Raw genomic sequence first — 17,623 nt, forward strand, 5'->3', positions numbered from 1 at the left:
CCTGTTGTGCATAGTTTGTTTAGATCATTGCACAGCTCCTAGTAGCTGCATCAGCCTTCATTCCAGTGCACTGTCACTGACAATGGCCCTTTCTGCCAGTTGCTTTGTAGAATTAATGCAAAGCTGGGCATTTCCTTGATGTAAAGAGAAGGCCACACCTCCCATATGTCTTATGAAAACACCCAAACCTAGCAAGTGCATCAACAATTGGGGTGGTACTTAAGCTTCAGCGCATAATGAGTGTCACTGTAGCCATTTTTGCATACTTTTTCCAAAGTGCCACTTGTTATAATTGCAACCTTTTCCGCTCTGGCATTTACAGCTTTTTTTTTGGACTCTCCCTTCCCATTAATCTGGCCAACACCCTGGTCACTCATCTTTCTCAACTGAGCTAACCTGATCCTGGTTCTCTCATCAATCTGCTCAGAAATTCTATTTGAGCACTATTCCAATACTGTGGGCGGGATTCTCCGACCCCCCGCCAGGTGGGAGAATCGCCGGGGGTCGGCGTGAATCCCGCCCCCGTCGTCCTCCCAATTCTCCCGCCCCCCCCCCCCCCCAAAACCGGCGTGGCGTGAGTCGCACCGCCCGCCTCGGAGAATGGCGGGGTCCAGCGCGACTTCATGGGCCCCGGGGCTGCCCGAATTCTCCGGCCCGCGATGGGCCGAAGTCCCGCCCGTTCTATGCTGGTCCCGCCGGCATAAATCAGAGTAGGTCCCTTACCGCCGTGACCTGGCGGCGCGGGCGGGCTCTGGGGTTCTTGCAGGGTCGCGGGATCTGGCCCCGGGAGGTGCCCCCACGATGGCCTGGCCCGCGGTCGGGGCCCCACGATCCGCGGGCGGGCCTGTGCCGTGGGGGCACTCTATTACTTCCGCACCAGAGGCTGTGGTCATCCGCCATTCCCGGTGCGGAAGTGACTCCATGTGCGCATTCACTGGGATGACGGCAGCACCCGCTGGTGCTCCTGCGCATGCGCCGACTCGCGCCGGCCGGCGGAGGCTCTTCGGCGCCGGTTGGCGTGGCGCCAGGCCCCTATCCCGCCGGCCGGCAGGCGCGAACCACTCCGGTGCTGGCCTAGCCCCTGAAGGTGCGGAGGATTCCGCACCTTTGAGGCGGCCTGACGCCGGAGTGGTTCACGCCACTCCATCCCGCCGGGGCTCCCCGCCCCGCCGGGTACGGGAGAAACCCGCCCTGTGTCTTCACAGCGTTTCTGTACAGTCACCACAATGTGGTTTCAATGCTCTCTGACACTGAAGATTCGTTTCAGTCTGACTAGAATATTGGGGGTCATCAAATTCCACCTAGACCGTTAACCATGTGATGATACCTGTACTGAACATTGCTGCCAGGCAAGATCATCTGGAAGGAACTGTTGCTGCACACTGCATATTTTTATAATGATACAAAGACAACAATCACTCATAAGGATTGAGTAAACACATTGTGGCTTCACTTATTGAGACGACGTATAAGAAAACATCAGCTGTCGAGCTGTGTACTGTGTGCTCTGCTGAAAGCAAAAGTGAAACAAACTCTATTGCACACTTCCTTTCTAGTGATGTTATGCTGCAATCTCTTAAAGGCATATTACAACAGGAAGCAAGTGCTTGGGAGATGGCAAGTGGAGTTGGGAATCAATGAGCAGCAGTAAGTAGAAAGAGTAAGTTAGCAACAAACCAGGAGAGTTAAGAGGACTTTTGGACCAGTTAGGTTCAAGGCAGCCATCTCAGTTTTTGATGCTAGAATTAGGAACATAACCCAAATCTATTCCATATTTTCTTATGGGAAACTAGCATGTTGTTCTTCTTAGCAACACACTATGAGCGCTATCAAGGGATATCTGTGCTTGGCAGTACGGTGGCACAGTGGTTATCACTGCTGCCTCACAGCACTGAGGTCCCAGGTTCGATCCCGGCTCTGGGTCACTGCCCGTGTGGAGTTTGCATATTCTCCCAGTGTTTGCATGGGTTTTGCCCCCACAACCCAAAGATGTGCAGGGTAGGTGGATTAGCCACGCTAAATTGTCTCTTAATTGGAAAAAATTATTTGGGAACTCGGAATATCTGTACTTACGCAACATTACATTCAACTGTATCGAACATGATGCACTCCCCATCTCATTTTCAGCTTTGCAATTATATAATCCAGACATCGCCTCGGTGAGGTTGATCAATGTCAGACTTCCCATTTTGACATCTATAAAACAAACACATTAAGAAACTTAAAAATCAACACAGACCCAAATTACACTCATCTGAATTTCAGTGGGTTAATTCACTTATATAGAACCAGGAGAGATCAAACCTCTACCTATTCATTGTCACTTGAATTGTACAAGAATACGGAAGGGACACAACCCTTCTATTCCATGTAGTTGCTCCTGTTGAGTCTCTCACATGAATTTCCTGGTCTGTAATGAGCTGCTCCTACTCAGACCCAGTGAAATATTTTTTCTTGATCATTAACAAGAGTTCTACACCCACCCTATGCCAGCCCACTAGCTGGCAGCCCCCAGGATTGGTAAAAAGGGATACGACATCCTGCGATCAAGACAAATAGAGGCCTTCACAGTGGAGGTGTAGAAATCCTGCCCACTTATCTGGCATTTGTCCCCATAGGCAGAAGATCAAATAAGTCAACAGCCAGAATTAATGTTTGAGACTAACTATCACTAACTCACCAATAACTAGCCTATGCCCCTCTATTAATGTATGTTTGTCAGAACTTGAAAGAGAGCAATTTGTACCATTCTGTCTCGTTATATTCAACTCTTGATGAAGCAATCCTGGATCCATCCAAAATGTTTGCCCAAAATACTTCTCAAATTGCTCTAAACTTGGAGAATTCCTGACAGAAGCATAAAACGATTCCCTACTTTCGTAAAGTTGTTCCATGTAGCCTAGCTCCAAATTCACAGTTCTTGTGAACTTGCAGTTCAATTGTCCAGCTGAACCTTAAAGATCGTCAAGAGGTCATTTATTGTCATTGCATGTCGCAATAAAAACACGCACAACCTGAACTAAAAAGCTGGAGACTGATGGATCAGTCAGATATGTTTAAAATTGTAACAAAGCTAGCCAGGAACAAATATCATTATGTGCATCAAATACTGATGGTTTCAATGTAAAAAAATATATATTACAGGTTTAACATTATTTTTAGAATTTCTCTGCATTGAGTATTAAGGAAAAATGCTTTATTAGTTCGTTCATCATCACATTACTGTTTGTGGGATCTTGCTTGTGAAATCTTGCTGTGTGCAAATTGGCTCTGGGGTCTCCAGCATTACATAGAGTTTACAGTGCAGAAGGAGGCCATTTGGTCCATCGAGCCTGCACCAGCCCTTGGAAAGAGCCCCTCACTTAAGACCACGCCTCCTCCCTATCCCCGTAGCCCAGTAACCCCACCCAACCTTTTTGGACACTAAGGGCAATTTATCATGACCAATCCACCTAACCTGCACATCTTTGGACTGTGGGAGGAAACCGAAGCACGAGGAAACCCACGCACACATGGAGAGAACATGCAGACTCCACACAAACAGTGACCCAAGCTGGAAATCGAACCTGGGACCCTGGGACTGTGAAGCAACTGTGCTAACCACTGTGCTACCGTGCTGCCCATTTAAAAAAAAATTTTTTCAACATCATTACATTTCAAAAAGCTCCTTCTAGGGTGCAAGGTACTTTGGGACAACCCAGATTGTGAAAATAGAGGGCGGATGTTTACGCTGGCTGGATTTTACAGTTCCAACGTAGTCAATGGAATTTTCAATAACTCGCCGCATTCTACAGCCTCACCCCTGCCATTCCAGGGCTGTAAAATTCTGCCCATTTCTTCTTTCAGTAACGGGATCATTAAGGATGATGGGCGGGATCCTCCGACCTTCCACCAGGCTGGAGAATCACCGGGGGGCAGCGTGAATCCTGCCCCGCCACCCCGACGCCGGCAGCCGAATTCTCCAGCGCCGGTTTTTTGGCGGGGGCGGGAATCACGCCATGCCAGTCAGGGGCCGTTGACAGCGCCCCCCCCCCCCCCCCCCCCCGCCCGGCAATTCTCCGCTCCGCGATGGGCCGAGCGGCCACCCGTTTTCGGCCAGTCCTGCCGCCGTAAATCAAACAAGGTCCTTACTGGCGGGATCTGGCTCTGCGGGCGGCCTGCGGAGTCCTCGGGAGGTGCAGGGGGATCTGGCCCCGGAGGGGGCCTCCATAGTGGCCTGGCCCACGATCTGCGGGCGGGCCTGTGCCATGGGGGCACTCTTTCCCTCCACGCCGGCTGCAGTAACATCCGCCATGGCCGGCGTGGAGAAGAACCCCCCTGTGCATGCGCTGGGATCATGCCAGAACACGCTGGCGCTCCTGCGCATGCGGCAACTCGCGCCGGCCGACGGAAGCCTTTCGGCGGCAGTTGGAGCGGCGCCAACCCCGCCGGCGCCGGCCTAGCCCCTGAAGGTGCAGAGGATTCCGCACCTTCCGGGCGGCCCAACGCCGGAGTGGTTCACGCCACTCCTCAGCACCGGTACGGCCCTCCCCGCCGGATAGCGGAGAATCCAAGCCCATATCTTCAAGGTAGAAATATATACAAAGAACATCTCATCAACAGTCCATTAAAAGTTCTAATTGTTAGCCTCTTTTGGAGGTATTTGTTGAAATTATAGAATCATTACAGGAAAGAATTAGGGTATTCAGCCGGTCATGTCTATGCCAGCTCTCTGCAGAAACTATTCACCTCCCCTGATCTTTCTTCGCCCTGAAAACCTTCTCTCTTCAGATAACGATCTTTTAAAGGCCATGGTTAAATCTGCCTTCAAGCACACACTCAGACAGTGCATCCCCGAACCACTCACTGAGTAATATTTTTGAAGAGCAATGAATCAGCTCATGATGGGAGGGTAGGGGACTTGACACACCACACTGAGGGAACTGCATTAACATCAAAAGTCATTAATCATTAATACATCAGCATTGACTGTGCAGATTGAATTAGCTCCCTCACACTGCTAGGTCCTGAGCCAGCTGCCGCATCACAAAGGAAAAACAGTTGGAAAATCTTCTAAAATATGCAAGGATTAAGTCTGTACTGGGTTTTCATCAAAACATGAAACCAATGGAGAGACTCCATGTTTAATCAAGTTGAGAAATTAAATCACTTCACTTGTACAGAGTTAAAATCAGGCCCATGTATCGGAAGCATTGTACTGAAGCAAAATGGCAGCTGTGGTAGTCTGTGTTAGAAGGATTACGGTACCTGGTAAGGCCGGAATACCATTGGTGGAGAATGTACTTGTTCCCATTGGTTAAACTTGTATGTTAGCTCCGCCCTGCAAGGCGGGATATAAGAGCCCGTGCCGCCCCAGCAGCTTTCTTCTGTATCTGCACTGCTGGGGGAAACATCTAGCGTATTAAAGCCTTCAATTGTCTCCAATCTCATTTCTGAGGTTATTGATCGTGCATCAGCAGCTTTGCACAGAACCTTCCAAAGAGTGTCAAACAGATATTGGATTGGGAGTATGTGTATTTTTTTATTGTTCATCTGCACATTCTTTCCTTAAACAACAGCACCAGAATCAAAGTTGTCAGATCGTGAACAGCAAAAGACCAGCATATGTGCCTATATATGAAGTCACTAGAATGCAAGATAACCCGTGTTGTGCTTTTATTCTAATAATATAAACACCAATCCTCATAAGGGGTTGTGTAAACACGTTGTGGGTTCATTTATTTGGACTAGGCACATAAAAATGTGTGCATGGTTAGAAAAGCTTAAAGACATCAGCAGAGCTGTGTTTGAGACTGGATTGCATGACACACTTCCCCTCTAATGTCATGCTGCCTTCCCTTACAGGTATATTACAACAACTCACTGCATGTAAGAAGCACAGATATTTTGAAGAGATGTCATAAGGCGCTATATGAATGGAAGTCTTTTCATCCTGTGATAATGACAAAAGTGTCATTGCCTAAAGTTGGTTAACCCATTTGTCCAAGTATGTAGATTACAATATTTCAGAGCAAAGCCTTGTTACAGGTGGCATTATACACAGTCGCTAACATGAATCTCCATCTAATAAATTAACATCACAGTCCCAGAAAGAGTGAATTCAGTTCATGATACTGGTACTGAATTATGCTTCTTGGGCTTGATGTATAAGGCCATAATACGAGGACTGTGTTTAGCCAGCCGCAGCGATGTCATACAGATGCCACTGACAACGTACACTTTTCTGATGTCATAATCTTTACTAACTCCCCTTCAGGGTAGCATGCTTGCAGTGTTATGGTGAGGTATTTATTTTTTAAAGAAATCTTGAGGCTTTCTTTTAACCACTAATTTTGGTTATTTGTGAGGCCACTGATGGAGACATTTTCAGGGTGGTCCAGGCAGCAAAATCCTGCACGTTGGGAGTTTAAATTTGCAGGGAAAATACCACGCACGAGCAGGCTTCGGGATTTCAAGGTTTTAATTATCTCTTTAAATAGGAGGTAGGGGCGATGGTCGGGGGAAAGTGCAGCTTCATGAACACCTGCTGACTGGAGACGTCACCCACAGGAGCACCAAGTTGGCATTAAGTCATGTTGATCAACATAATGGTCTGCCTACTCTGCATGGTTGCAGATTTTATTTGTGCACACATTAAGCCTTAACCCACGTTAAGGGCCAATAAATGGACACTGCTGTGCATAATTCCATCCTAATATCTTTTTGTTCCTGGAGCCTGAGATGAATTTCAGCTTGGAACGATAGTGTAAAAGTCTGCTGTCTCCACATACATTTAAATGTATGGATATGAACCCTGAGCAAGAGTTCTTCCTGTAGCCTAGGTATAGGTCACAGCCTATATGGTAAACCACAAGCTCAAAACATACTATATGGCAAACCACAAACCTAAAACAATGCTCAGGGGTTCCAGCTTCGAATTACTATAGATGTCTGAATTCTAAAATAAACCTCCTGAGGCAGGCAAGGATCACCTGATTATTTTTAAGGGTATAGATTATTTTTAGAGGGATAGATTTAAAGGTAGGAGGCAGGAGATCTGGAGGGATTTTTTTTTAAACTCACAGGGTGGTGGGACTCTGAACTCACTGCCTTAAAGGTGGTAAAGTTGGGAACCCTCACATTGAATAACCATTTAGATGACTGTTGTGCCATCAATGAACACAAAACGAGTAGTGAACATAACTGAGGCTTTAATAAACTAAACAGAAAGCCTCCTGGCCTCTGATCCCGAACTGGGTCAGAGACGGAGACCTTTATACCGGGCCCGAGGGGAGGCGGAGCCATCGGGCAATGGTTTACCACATTGCATGCAATATAGTAGCCATTTACCACAATACACATATTATATACCAGAGTGGTTTACCACATTCACCCCCTGTTAAAAAAAAAAGAGTCCAGCGGGGGTGAAGTGGATTTAAAGATCAAGTCTGTCGGGGGCCTTGACCTTCCGCCGTGATCGCCTCAGTCCCGGCTGTGGTGAAGGCACCGGTGTCGAGACCTGTGAGTCCTGGAGCGTGTTGTCCGCTTCTTCACCCAGTAGTTGAGTCGGTGAAGGGGGGGGGGCGGTATATGAGCGGGGGTGGTGGTGATGGTCGCCGGTGGGCCTGCGGGTGCCAGTTCTTGAAGTAGCTGGGTAGTGGTGGAGGGAAACGGTGTAGGGTCAGGGGTGGTGGTGATGGTCGCTGGGGAACCTGCAGGTGCCAAATCCCGGAGGGAGACTGTGTTCTGTCGCCCGTCACGATGTGCCACGTAGGCATATTGTGGATTGGCATGGAGCAGCAGGACCTTCTCGACGAGGGGATCCGATTTATGACTCCTCGCATGCTTCCGGAGGAGGACGGGCCCTGGCACTGTCAGCCAGGATGGGAGTGAGACCCCAGAGGTGGACTTCCTGGGGAAGGCAAACATATACGTTCGTGAGGGGTCTCGTTGGTGGCAGTGCGCAGGAGCGACCGGATGGAGTGGAGCACATTGGAGAGGACCTCCTGCCAGCGGGAGACTGGGAGACTTCTATACCGTAGGGCCAGGAGGCTGGCCTTCCAGACCGTCGCGTTCTCCCTCTCCACCTGTCCATTGCCCCGGGGGTTGTAGCTGGTCGCCCTGATGGAGGCGATGCCCTTGCTAAGCAGGAGCTGACGCAACTCGTCGCTCATGAAGGAGGAACCCCGATCGCTATGGATGTAGGTGGGGAAACCGAATAAGGTGAAGAGACTGTGCAGGGCCTTGATGACAGTGGCAGAGGTCATGACAGGGCATGGGATGGCAAAGGGGAATCGTGAGTATTCGTCAACAATGTTGAGGAAGTACACGTTACGGTCAGTGGAGGGGAGGGGCCCTTTGAAGTCGATGCTGAGGCGCTCAAAGGGGCGAGAGGCCTTTACCAGGTGCCCCCTGTCTGGCCGATAGAAGTGCTGTTTGCACTCCGCGCAGAACTGGCAGTCCCTGGTCACGGTCCTGACCTCCTCGATGGAGTAAGGCAGGTTACGAGCCTTGATAAAGTGAAAAAAACAGGTGACCCCCCACGTGACAGAGGTCATTGTGGAGGGCCCAAAGTCGGTCTACTTGTGCGCTGGCACATGTACCGCGGGATAGGGCATCTGGGGGCTCATTGAGCTTCCCAGGTCGATACAAGATATCGTAGTTGTAGGTGGAGAGCTCGATCCTCCACCTCAGAGTCGTTCTTGATTTTGCCCCACTGTGTATTGTTAAACATGAAGGCAACCGACCATTGGTCAGTGAGGAGAGCATGGTGGTAAGCATTACCTGCCGGCCAGGTAATGCCTCCAATGTCGCACAGCTTCTAAGATGGCTTGGGCTTCCTTTTCGACGGAGGAGTGTCGAATTTCGGAGGCATGGAGGGTACGGGAGAAGAAAGCCACGGGCTTGCCCACCTGGTTGAGGGTAGCGGCCAGGGCAAAGTCCGATGCATCGCTCTCCACCTGGAACGGAATGGACTCATCCACAGCGTGCATCGCGGCTTTGGCAATATCTGCCTCGATGCAGTTGAAGGCCAGGCGGGCCTCAGCCGTCAGGGGAATAATGGTGGATTTAATGAGTGGGCGGGCCTTGTCCGCATAATTGGGGACCCAATGGGCATAGTATGAGAAGAACCCCAGGCATCTCTTCAGGGCCTTGGGGCAGTGGGGGAGGGGGAGTTCCAGGAGGGGGCACATGTGGTCGTGGTCGGGCCCTAGGACTCCGTTTTCCACAACGTAGCCAAGGATGGCTAGGCGGGTTGTGCGGAAGGTTCAGGAGTTTAGCGGTGCGGAGGATGTGCCGAAAGTTTTCGTCATGGTACTGCTGGTCATGGCCGCAGATGGTGACATTATCTAAGTACGGGACCGTGGCCCGCAGACCGTACTGGTCAACCATTCAGTCCATTTCTCGTTGGAAGACCGAGACCCCATTGGTGACGCCGAAGGGAACCCTGAGGAAGTGGTAGAGGCAGTCATCTGCCTCAAAGGCAGTGTATTTGTGGTCCTCCAGGCGGATGGGGAGCTGGTGGTAAGCAGACTACAAGTCAACTGTGGAGAAGACTCAATACTGCGCAATCTGGTTGACCATGTCAGATATGCGGGCGATGGGGTACGCATTGAGCTGCATGTACTGGTTGATGGTTTGACTGTAGTCAATGGCCATCCGGTGCTTCTCCCCAGTCTTGACGGCCACCACTTGGGCTCTCCAGGGGCTGGTACTAGCCTCAATGATCCCCCCTCGTAGGAGTCGCTGGACCTCCGACCTGATAATGACCCTGTCCCGGGCACTGTACCGTCTGCTCCTAGTAGCGACAGGCTTACAGTCTGCGGTGAGGTTAGCGAAGAGCGAGGGTGGGGCGACCTTAAGGGTCGCGAGGCTACAGATGGTGAAGGGGGGCAGGGGTCCGCCGAACTTTAAAGTAAGGCTTTGGAGGTGACACTGGAAGTCGAGCCCCAGTAATAGGGCAGCGCAGAGATGGGGAAGGACGTAGAGCTTAAAGTTAGTGCACTCTACGTCTTGTACGGTAAGGGTCGCGACACAGTACCCCCCGGAATTCTACAGAATGTGATCCGGAAGCCAGGGAGATTTTCTGGGTCGCGGGTAAAATTGGGAGGGAGCAGCGCCTTACCGTATCTGGGTGTATGAAGCTGTCTGTGCTCCCGGAGTCAAAAAGGCAGGCAGTCTCGTGCCCGTTGATCCGGACGTTCGTCGTAGATTTTGTGAGGTGATGAGGCCGGGACGGTCGAGCGTGATGGAGGCGAGTTTCGGAAGGTGATAGGTAGGCCAGTCGGAGGTGGCGGCGGCCAGCGTACAACCGGGTGAGCAGGGCTCCTGGGAGGCTGTGGAGTGGTCCCAAGGTGGCAGCCCCCATGAGTCGCGTGTGGCATCGGAGATGGCGTCAAAGATGGCAGCCCCATGGGTCACACGTGGCGGGTGGAGTACACGATGGCATCAAAGATGGCGGCCCCATGGGTTGCATGTGGCGGGCAAAATCGAAGATGGCGGCGAAGATGGCGGCACCCATGGGTCGCACATGACGGGTGGCGCAGCATCTGGGGGCGGCTCCGACAGGCAGCAGGCAGCGCTGCTGGGCCTAGGGGTTTTAGGGAGAGATCGGGCCTGGCAGGCTTTCGCAAAGTGGCCCTTCCTCCCACACCCACTGCAAGTCGCGTTCCATGCAGGGCAGCGTTGTCTGGGATGCTTACCCTGGCCTCAAAAAAAGCACTTCGGGCTTCCAGCCTTGGCTGGCTGCTGCGTGGCACAGGCTTGCGCCGCACTCGAGTCGGATGATGGCAGCGCCCACGAGGTCCACGAGGGTGCCACGTGGTCGGAAGTGTAGGCCTCCATGTTCTGGAAGGGCACCTTCAACGAGTTTGAGAGCTGCACTGTCTCTGGGAGGCCAAGTGTACCCCCTTCTAGCAATCGCTGGCGGATGTAGTTCGATTTCATGCCTGCGACATCGGCGTCCCTGATCAACAGTTCCGCGTGTTGTGTAGCCAATACCGCCTGGCAGTCACAGTTCCGGCCAGGTACCCGCAAGGCACGCAGGAATTCTGCTAGTGATTTCCCAGGGCGTTGTCGCCTCGTGGCAAGAAGGTGCCTAGCATACACCTCGTTTACATATTGTCCCTTCAGCAGCATTATCACCTCCGTATACGAGGGGGCGTCCCTGATGAGAAGGAAAACTTGCGGGCTCACCTGTGTGTTGAGGATCTGCTTCTTTTGGGGGTCGGTGAAGCCGTCGACTGCCTGTGGGTCCAGCTCCAGGCGATCAGGCTTGAGCGATGAATTCATCTTAGAGGTTTAATTTATTAAATTGATGTGCCATCAATGAACACATGACGAGTGGTGAACGTAACTGAGGCTTTAATAAACTAAACAGAAAGCCTCCTGGCCTCTGATCCCGAACTGAGTCAGAGGCGGAGACCAGCCACCTTTATACTGGGCCAGAGGGGAGGCGGAGCCATCGGGCAATGGTTTACCACATTGCATGTAATACAGTAGCTGTTTACCACAATACACATATTATACACTACAGTGGTTTACCACAATGAGCACTTGAAATGCCATAGCTTACAAGGTTGCATATCAAAGAGATTGATAAATTTAATCATCCCCACTCAAAAAGTAGACCGAATTGCTCTCACATTCACAGTGAACTGGACTGGCCACATAAATCCTTGCCACCAGAGGTGAGAGGTCGGGAATCCTGTGGCAAATAACTCACCTGACTCCCCAAAGCCTGTCCACCAAGGCACAAGTCAGGAGTGTGATGGAATACTCTCCATTTGTCCATATGACAACACAAAAAATACAGACACCTAGGAAAAAGCAGTCTGCTCCATTGGCACCTCATTCACTACTGACGCACACAGGCCTTGCCCGTTATGTCTACATTCAATGGAAGAATTAAAAGAAGATCTCCTTGTGTACTGTAGCACTCAATGGAATGCCATGTTCGCAAGAAAGGGTTAAAGCAGGATTTCAGCCACAATACAAGTGCTCGCGGCCGAGATTTTCCCTGTCCTGTGGCGGAGGTCAATGGACTTTGGCTGGTCTGTCAAAATTTCTTTCCCGCCTGCGACGATTCCTGCGACAGGCGGGACTGGAAAATTCCAGCCGCTGATTTGTAAGTTACACAATAAATCAGCACGGTAGTAGTATACAACCCAAACACTACATGGTTCTCATCCAGCTCAGGAGTATTTCCACACTTGTATTTGCTTAGCACCTCATGACCTCAGGATGTTCCAAGTGCATTTTAAGTGCAATTGCTGTTTTAAGGGCTGAAACCTGTAGTTTTAGGCATCTTACAGTTGATACAATATCTTAACTAATTCTATATCAAACACAGAATAAAAGCATTTCAGCTTCTCATACTCACTGCGGCCTTGGGGGAAAACAAACGCTCGTTTGGACGGAATCCGTTTCCACGTGTACCCAGGCACTGGTTTGCCATTTTCAGAGTGGCAAGTTAGGGTCACATTGTTGCCAAAGTATTGGTTTCCAATAATGTTACATTTCGGAGTTGAAGGTGGAACTAAGTAAGATATAGGAAGGGAAAATAATGCAAATGAAGTGAGATGGTTATTAAAATTATGGAATAATCTATGCAATAATTCTTAAATTAACAAATATGTTTACTGAGTAACAATTTACAAAATATTTCAATTGCTGGAATGCTCAGAGTGGACACTGAGTTCCAGGAGGAATTGATACATAATGTCCTCTAACTTTCCATCCTCCCATCTTGGTAATGCATGGGCGGCACAGTGGTTAGCACTTTTCCTCACAGCGTCAGGGTCCCAGGTTCAATTCTGACCTTGGGTGACTGTGTGGAGTTTGCATGCTCTCCCAGTGTCTACATTGGTTTCCTCCCACAGTCCCATGATGTGCAGGTTAGGTGGATTGGCCATGCTAAATTGCCCAAAGATTAGGTGGGGTTACAGGGTTCGGAGTTGGGGATTTGGCCTAGGTAGGGTGCTCTATCGTAGCAAGGGCTGGTGCAGACTCGATAGGCTGAATAGCCTCCTTCTGCACTGTAGGGATTCTATGATACAGCAATAAAATGAGCTGTTGACCATCACAGCTAACAATCTCTATTCCACCAACAGGCCCAGAAATGTCACCGTATTCCTCCCACGTATGTACCACCAGTTCTCTCAAATTACTTATATGCTGTTATCTCAAATGCATCCTTTATTTTCAGAAATAAATTAAATTTTCATTTGAAATAATCAAAAACAAGTGAAAGCAAATAACACCCATCATTAAAGAGATTTGTCTTAAATTTCACAATTTCTCCCATCTCTCCTAAAGGTGCTAAATCAGAAATTCTAGAGAAGCTGGGGGGTGGTGGGGGAGATTCAACAATTCCACCAGGCACGTCACTCTTCAGATCCATTGAAGGCAGGTGCTGGTTTTGTAGTGGACCTGATATTGGCCTAAAAAAGGTGCTTCTGGGGTTCTCTGTTTAAGCGTCCCAGGCAGTGCCTAAAGCAGGCATTTGGCACCATGAATAGGTTAAGGAAGGATCATATGTCCCAAATAAACTACTTATCAAAATTAATTCCAGATGACTGAGGTTGACGTTATGAGGGATGGGGGCAAGGACCTGGATGCGAACAGTATGGAGTGTGGCCTACTGCTGTCAGGGTAGCTCGAGGAAGGTAGAAGCTTTGAATAAAAATCTGAGCGTCCAGCCCAGGAGCGTAAAGCGATCATTCTCCACATGCAAGGGGCACAATAAAAAGAAATGAGCGAGAGCGAAAATGGGGAACTACAGAAATGCTAGCCTGATATCTATAGTCGGGAAAATGCTAGAATCTATCTTAAAGGATATAATAAATGAACACTCAAAATAATGGTAGAATAGTGTACAAAAGTTAGACCACATTTGGAGTACTGTGTGCAGTTCTGGTTGCCCGACCTTAGGAAGGATGTGATTGCACTGGAGATGGTGCAGAGGAGATTCATCATGATGAAGCACTTGAGCGTTGCTTTCTTTAGAGCAGAAAAGGCCGAGGGGGGGGGGACCAGATGGAGGTGTACAAGAACACATGGGATATGGAAAGGGTGAATAGGAAGCAGCTGTTCCCCTTAGTTGAAGGATCGAGGGGGCTTAATTTTAAGGTGAGGGGCAGGAAGTTTTAGAGGGGATTTGAGGAAATTTCTTTTCACCCAGAGGGCAGTGGGCGTATGGAATGCACTGTCTGGGAGACAGAAAACCTCAACCTTTAAAAAGTACGTGGATGAGCACTTGAAAGGCCACAACATTCAAGGCTATGGGCCCAAGTGCTGGAAAGTGGGAGGAGTGTAGATTTAGCATGGTTTGTTCAGTGCAGACCTGATGGTGCGAAGGGCCTTTTCTGTACTGGATTCATATTTGACAAACCTGTTGGCAGTTTATTGAGGCTGTAACAAGCAGAATATATAAGGGGAAACCAGTCGTAGTGGATTTTTAGAAGGCTTTCCATAAAGTCCCACAGAATTGGATTAGTAAACAAAATTAGTGGTGGAGAGAGGTTAACAAACTGGCATCAATGGAGGATTGATTAATGGCCAGAAAATGTGAGGAATAAATGGATCATTTTCAGGTTGGCACATTGCAGAGTACTGCAAGGATCAGTGCTTGTGGCCCCACTGTTCACAGCCTATACAAGTGATTTGAATGTGGGATCAAATGAAATATTTCCACGCTTGCTAATGACAGACAAGGTGGGAGTGTGAATTGTAAGGAGGATGCAGAGACCTCAAGGGGATTTGGACAGGCAAAGTGAATGGGCAAGAACAGATGGAATATATTGTGAAAATGCATGAGGTTATCCACCTTGGTATGAAAAACAGAAACGCAGAGTATTTATTTTAAATGGTGAGAGATTGGAAAGTGTTGATGTGCAAAGGGACCTGGGTGTTCTTGTTCATGGGTCATTGAAAGCTAGCATGTCGGTACGGTAAGCAATTAGGAAGGCAAATGATGTGTTGGCCTTTATTACAAAAGAATCTAAGTGCAGGAGTAAAGATGTCTTACTGTAATTGTATTTGAAAGTCTCCATAATCACCGAGGACCATGGGCTGGTTGTGATTTAACATGAGGGTCACCACACCTCAGGCGAGGGACATGGTTGAGAAGGCGGGGCCTTCGTGAAGAACCTCAGCCAGTGCAGGAATTGAACCCGGGCTGTTGGCATCGCGCTGCATCACATACCAGCTGTCCCGCCAATTGAGCTAAACTACAGAGGTGGAGAAACTGGGAGAATGGGATAGAGTCAGGATATTTCTCCCCTGACTGGTGAGCCTAGAACCAGGGGAGAGTCTCAGAATTAAGGGTAGGCCATTTTGGACTGAGATGAGGAGGAATTTCTTCACTCAAGAGGTTGATCAATCTTTTGAATGTTCTATCCCAGAGCGCTGTGGAGGCTCAGTCAGTGTATGTTCAAGTCAGAGAGTGATAGATTTATTTTTTAATTAAATCTTTTTATTGGCGTTTCTCAATTTATAAACAGTATATACACACATTACATTTTTCTTACTTTATTGTACAGGGAGGTTTATTTTGCCCTTCATTTAACTGACCCTATGTACATTTTACTGCCCTCTGGATCAGTCTATAATTCCCCCCCCCCACTTCCCTGTTGTGTCCCCCCCACCCCCCTACCCCGGTTTGGCTTCAGCTGTGTTTTTCTTTTTTCCGGGAAAGGGGGGGGGGGGGTAGCCCACCCCCTCCTCTTCTCTTGTGGCTTCCCCGCCTTCCTTCCATCTCCCTTCCCCCCCACCACCCCCCCTCCCCCCGGTTGCGCAGTCCTTTGGTTCCTCAACTACCTTGTTTTTTATTCTTAGCTCGCTTCTCGTTGCTGGCCTCGAACAGGTTTTGGAACAGGCCGACAAACTGCCCCCAAGTATCCAGGAAGCCTTCCTCTCACCCTCGGATGGCTTACTTAATCTTCTCCAGGTGTAGAAATTCCGAGAGGTCGGCGAGCCAGTCTGCAGCTGTGGGTGGTGCTGCTGATCACCAGCCCGAGCAGAATTCTCCGGCTTGTGATTAGGGAAGCGAAAGCAAGGGCATTAGCCCCCTTCCCCATGTGTAGCTCTGGCTGCTCCGATACCCCGAAGATTGCCACTATCGGGCATGGCTTCACCCTCGCCCCCACAAACTTGGACATTGCCTCGGAGAAGGCTGTCCAGAACCCAGCAAGTTTGGGGCAAGCCCAGAACATGTGTGTGTGGTTGGCCGGGCCCCTCTGGCACCGCTCACATTTATCTTCCAACTCCGGGAAGAACCTGCTCATTCGGGTTCTGGTCAGTTGCGCTCTGTGCACCACTTTGAGCTGCATTAGGCAGAAGGAGGTGGAGCTCACCCTTCCCAATGCTTCGCTCCAGAGTCCCCATCCTACCTCTGTCCCCAGTTCATCCTCCCATTTTTGTCTGGTCTCGTCCAGTGGTGTTCGAGCTCTGTCCAATAGTTGTTCGTATATTTTCCCAAATAGCCCCCCCTTCAGGTCCTCTAGAAGTGTGTTTCCTGGGACCCTGGGATACCCTACTATCTCTTTGCAGAAGAAGTGTTTTATTTGGAGGTGTCTCATTTCCTGTCCTTTTGCTAGTTTCCACTTCCTCGTCAGTTCGTCCAGTGTCGCCAATTCCCCCCCGTACGTAGAAGTCCTCGACCGTCAATGTGCCCCCGTCCCGCCTCCATCTTTTAAGATGGTATCTAGCATGGCAGGGGGGAAATCAGTGACTGCCGCAGATGGGGGCCATGGGAGACATTTTAGTTATCCCAAAGTGTTGTCTCAACTGGGTCCACGTTTTCAGCGTGGCCGCTATTGGGCTTGTTGTGTATCTTGCTGAGGAGGATGGGAGTGATGCTGTAGCCAGGGCCCGGAGTGTCGTTACTTTAAAGGATACTTCCTCCATTTATACCCAATCCCCTCACTCTTTCTGCCGTTGCTGCCCAGTGGTACTATTGGAGGCTTGGTAATGCCCCCCTTTGATTTTTCTTCTTTACAGTGTAGATTTGGGAAAACCACCACACACACACACACACACACACAAACGCCATGATTAGACTGTCTACATTTTGGAAAAAGGCCTTGGGGATGAAGATCGGGATGGATCTAAACAGGAAGAGGAACCTTGGCAGTACGTTCATCTTGATCGTCTGCACTCTCTCCGCCAGGGAGAGTGGGAGTGAGCCCACCTTTGAAGGTCTTTTTTTAGTTCCTCCACCAGGCTGGTCAGGTTCCACTTGTGGATCTGTGTCCAGTCTCTGGCTATCTGGATCCCCAGGTAACGAAATCTGTTCTGGGCCATTTTAAACGGGAGCCCCTCCAGCTCTGCCTCTCCCCCGTTTGGGTTCATTGGGAATGCCTCACTTTTGCCCAGGTTAAGTTTGTAGCCCGAGAAGGTTCCAAACTCTTTCAGTATTTGCACTATTGCCTTCAGTCCCTCCTGTGGCTTCGAGACATAGAGGAGCAGTTAATTTGCATAGAGTGAAACTCTGCTCTCTGTCTCCTCTCCGGATTCCCTTCCAGCTTTTCACCTACCACAGGGCTATCGCCAGGGGTTCGATCGCCAGCACAAACAAGAGTGTGGACAGGGGGCAGTCCTGTCTTGTTTCTCTCTGTAGCTGGAAGTATTCAGAGCTGGCGGT

General features: G+C 49.6%; 1 protein-coding gene across 1 annotated transcript in view; it reads right to left on the reverse strand.

Annotated features, from left to right (window-relative positions):
• Positions 1 to 17,623, reverse strand: part of esama (endothelial cell adhesion molecule a) — a 169,737-nt gene that overhangs the window by 24,387 nt on the left and 127,727 nt on the right. The window contains exons 4-5 of the mRNA XM_072486714.1: positions 12,362 to 12,517; positions 2,074 to 2,196 (exon numbers count right to left, since the gene is read on the reverse strand). Coding sequence (XP_072342815.1) covers positions 2,074 to 2,196; positions 12,362 to 12,517 — 279 coding nt within the window. The remainder of the gene's footprint in view (positions 1 to 2,073; positions 2,197 to 12,361; positions 12,518 to 17,623) is intronic.

Source organism: Scyliorhinus torazame, chromosome 21 (assembly GCF_047496885.1).
Source record: "Scyliorhinus torazame isolate Kashiwa2021f chromosome 21, sScyTor2.1, whole genome shotgun sequence".
Lineage (NCBI taxonomy): Eukaryota > Metazoa > Chordata > Chondrichthyes > Carcharhiniformes > Scyliorhinidae > Scyliorhinus > Scyliorhinus torazame.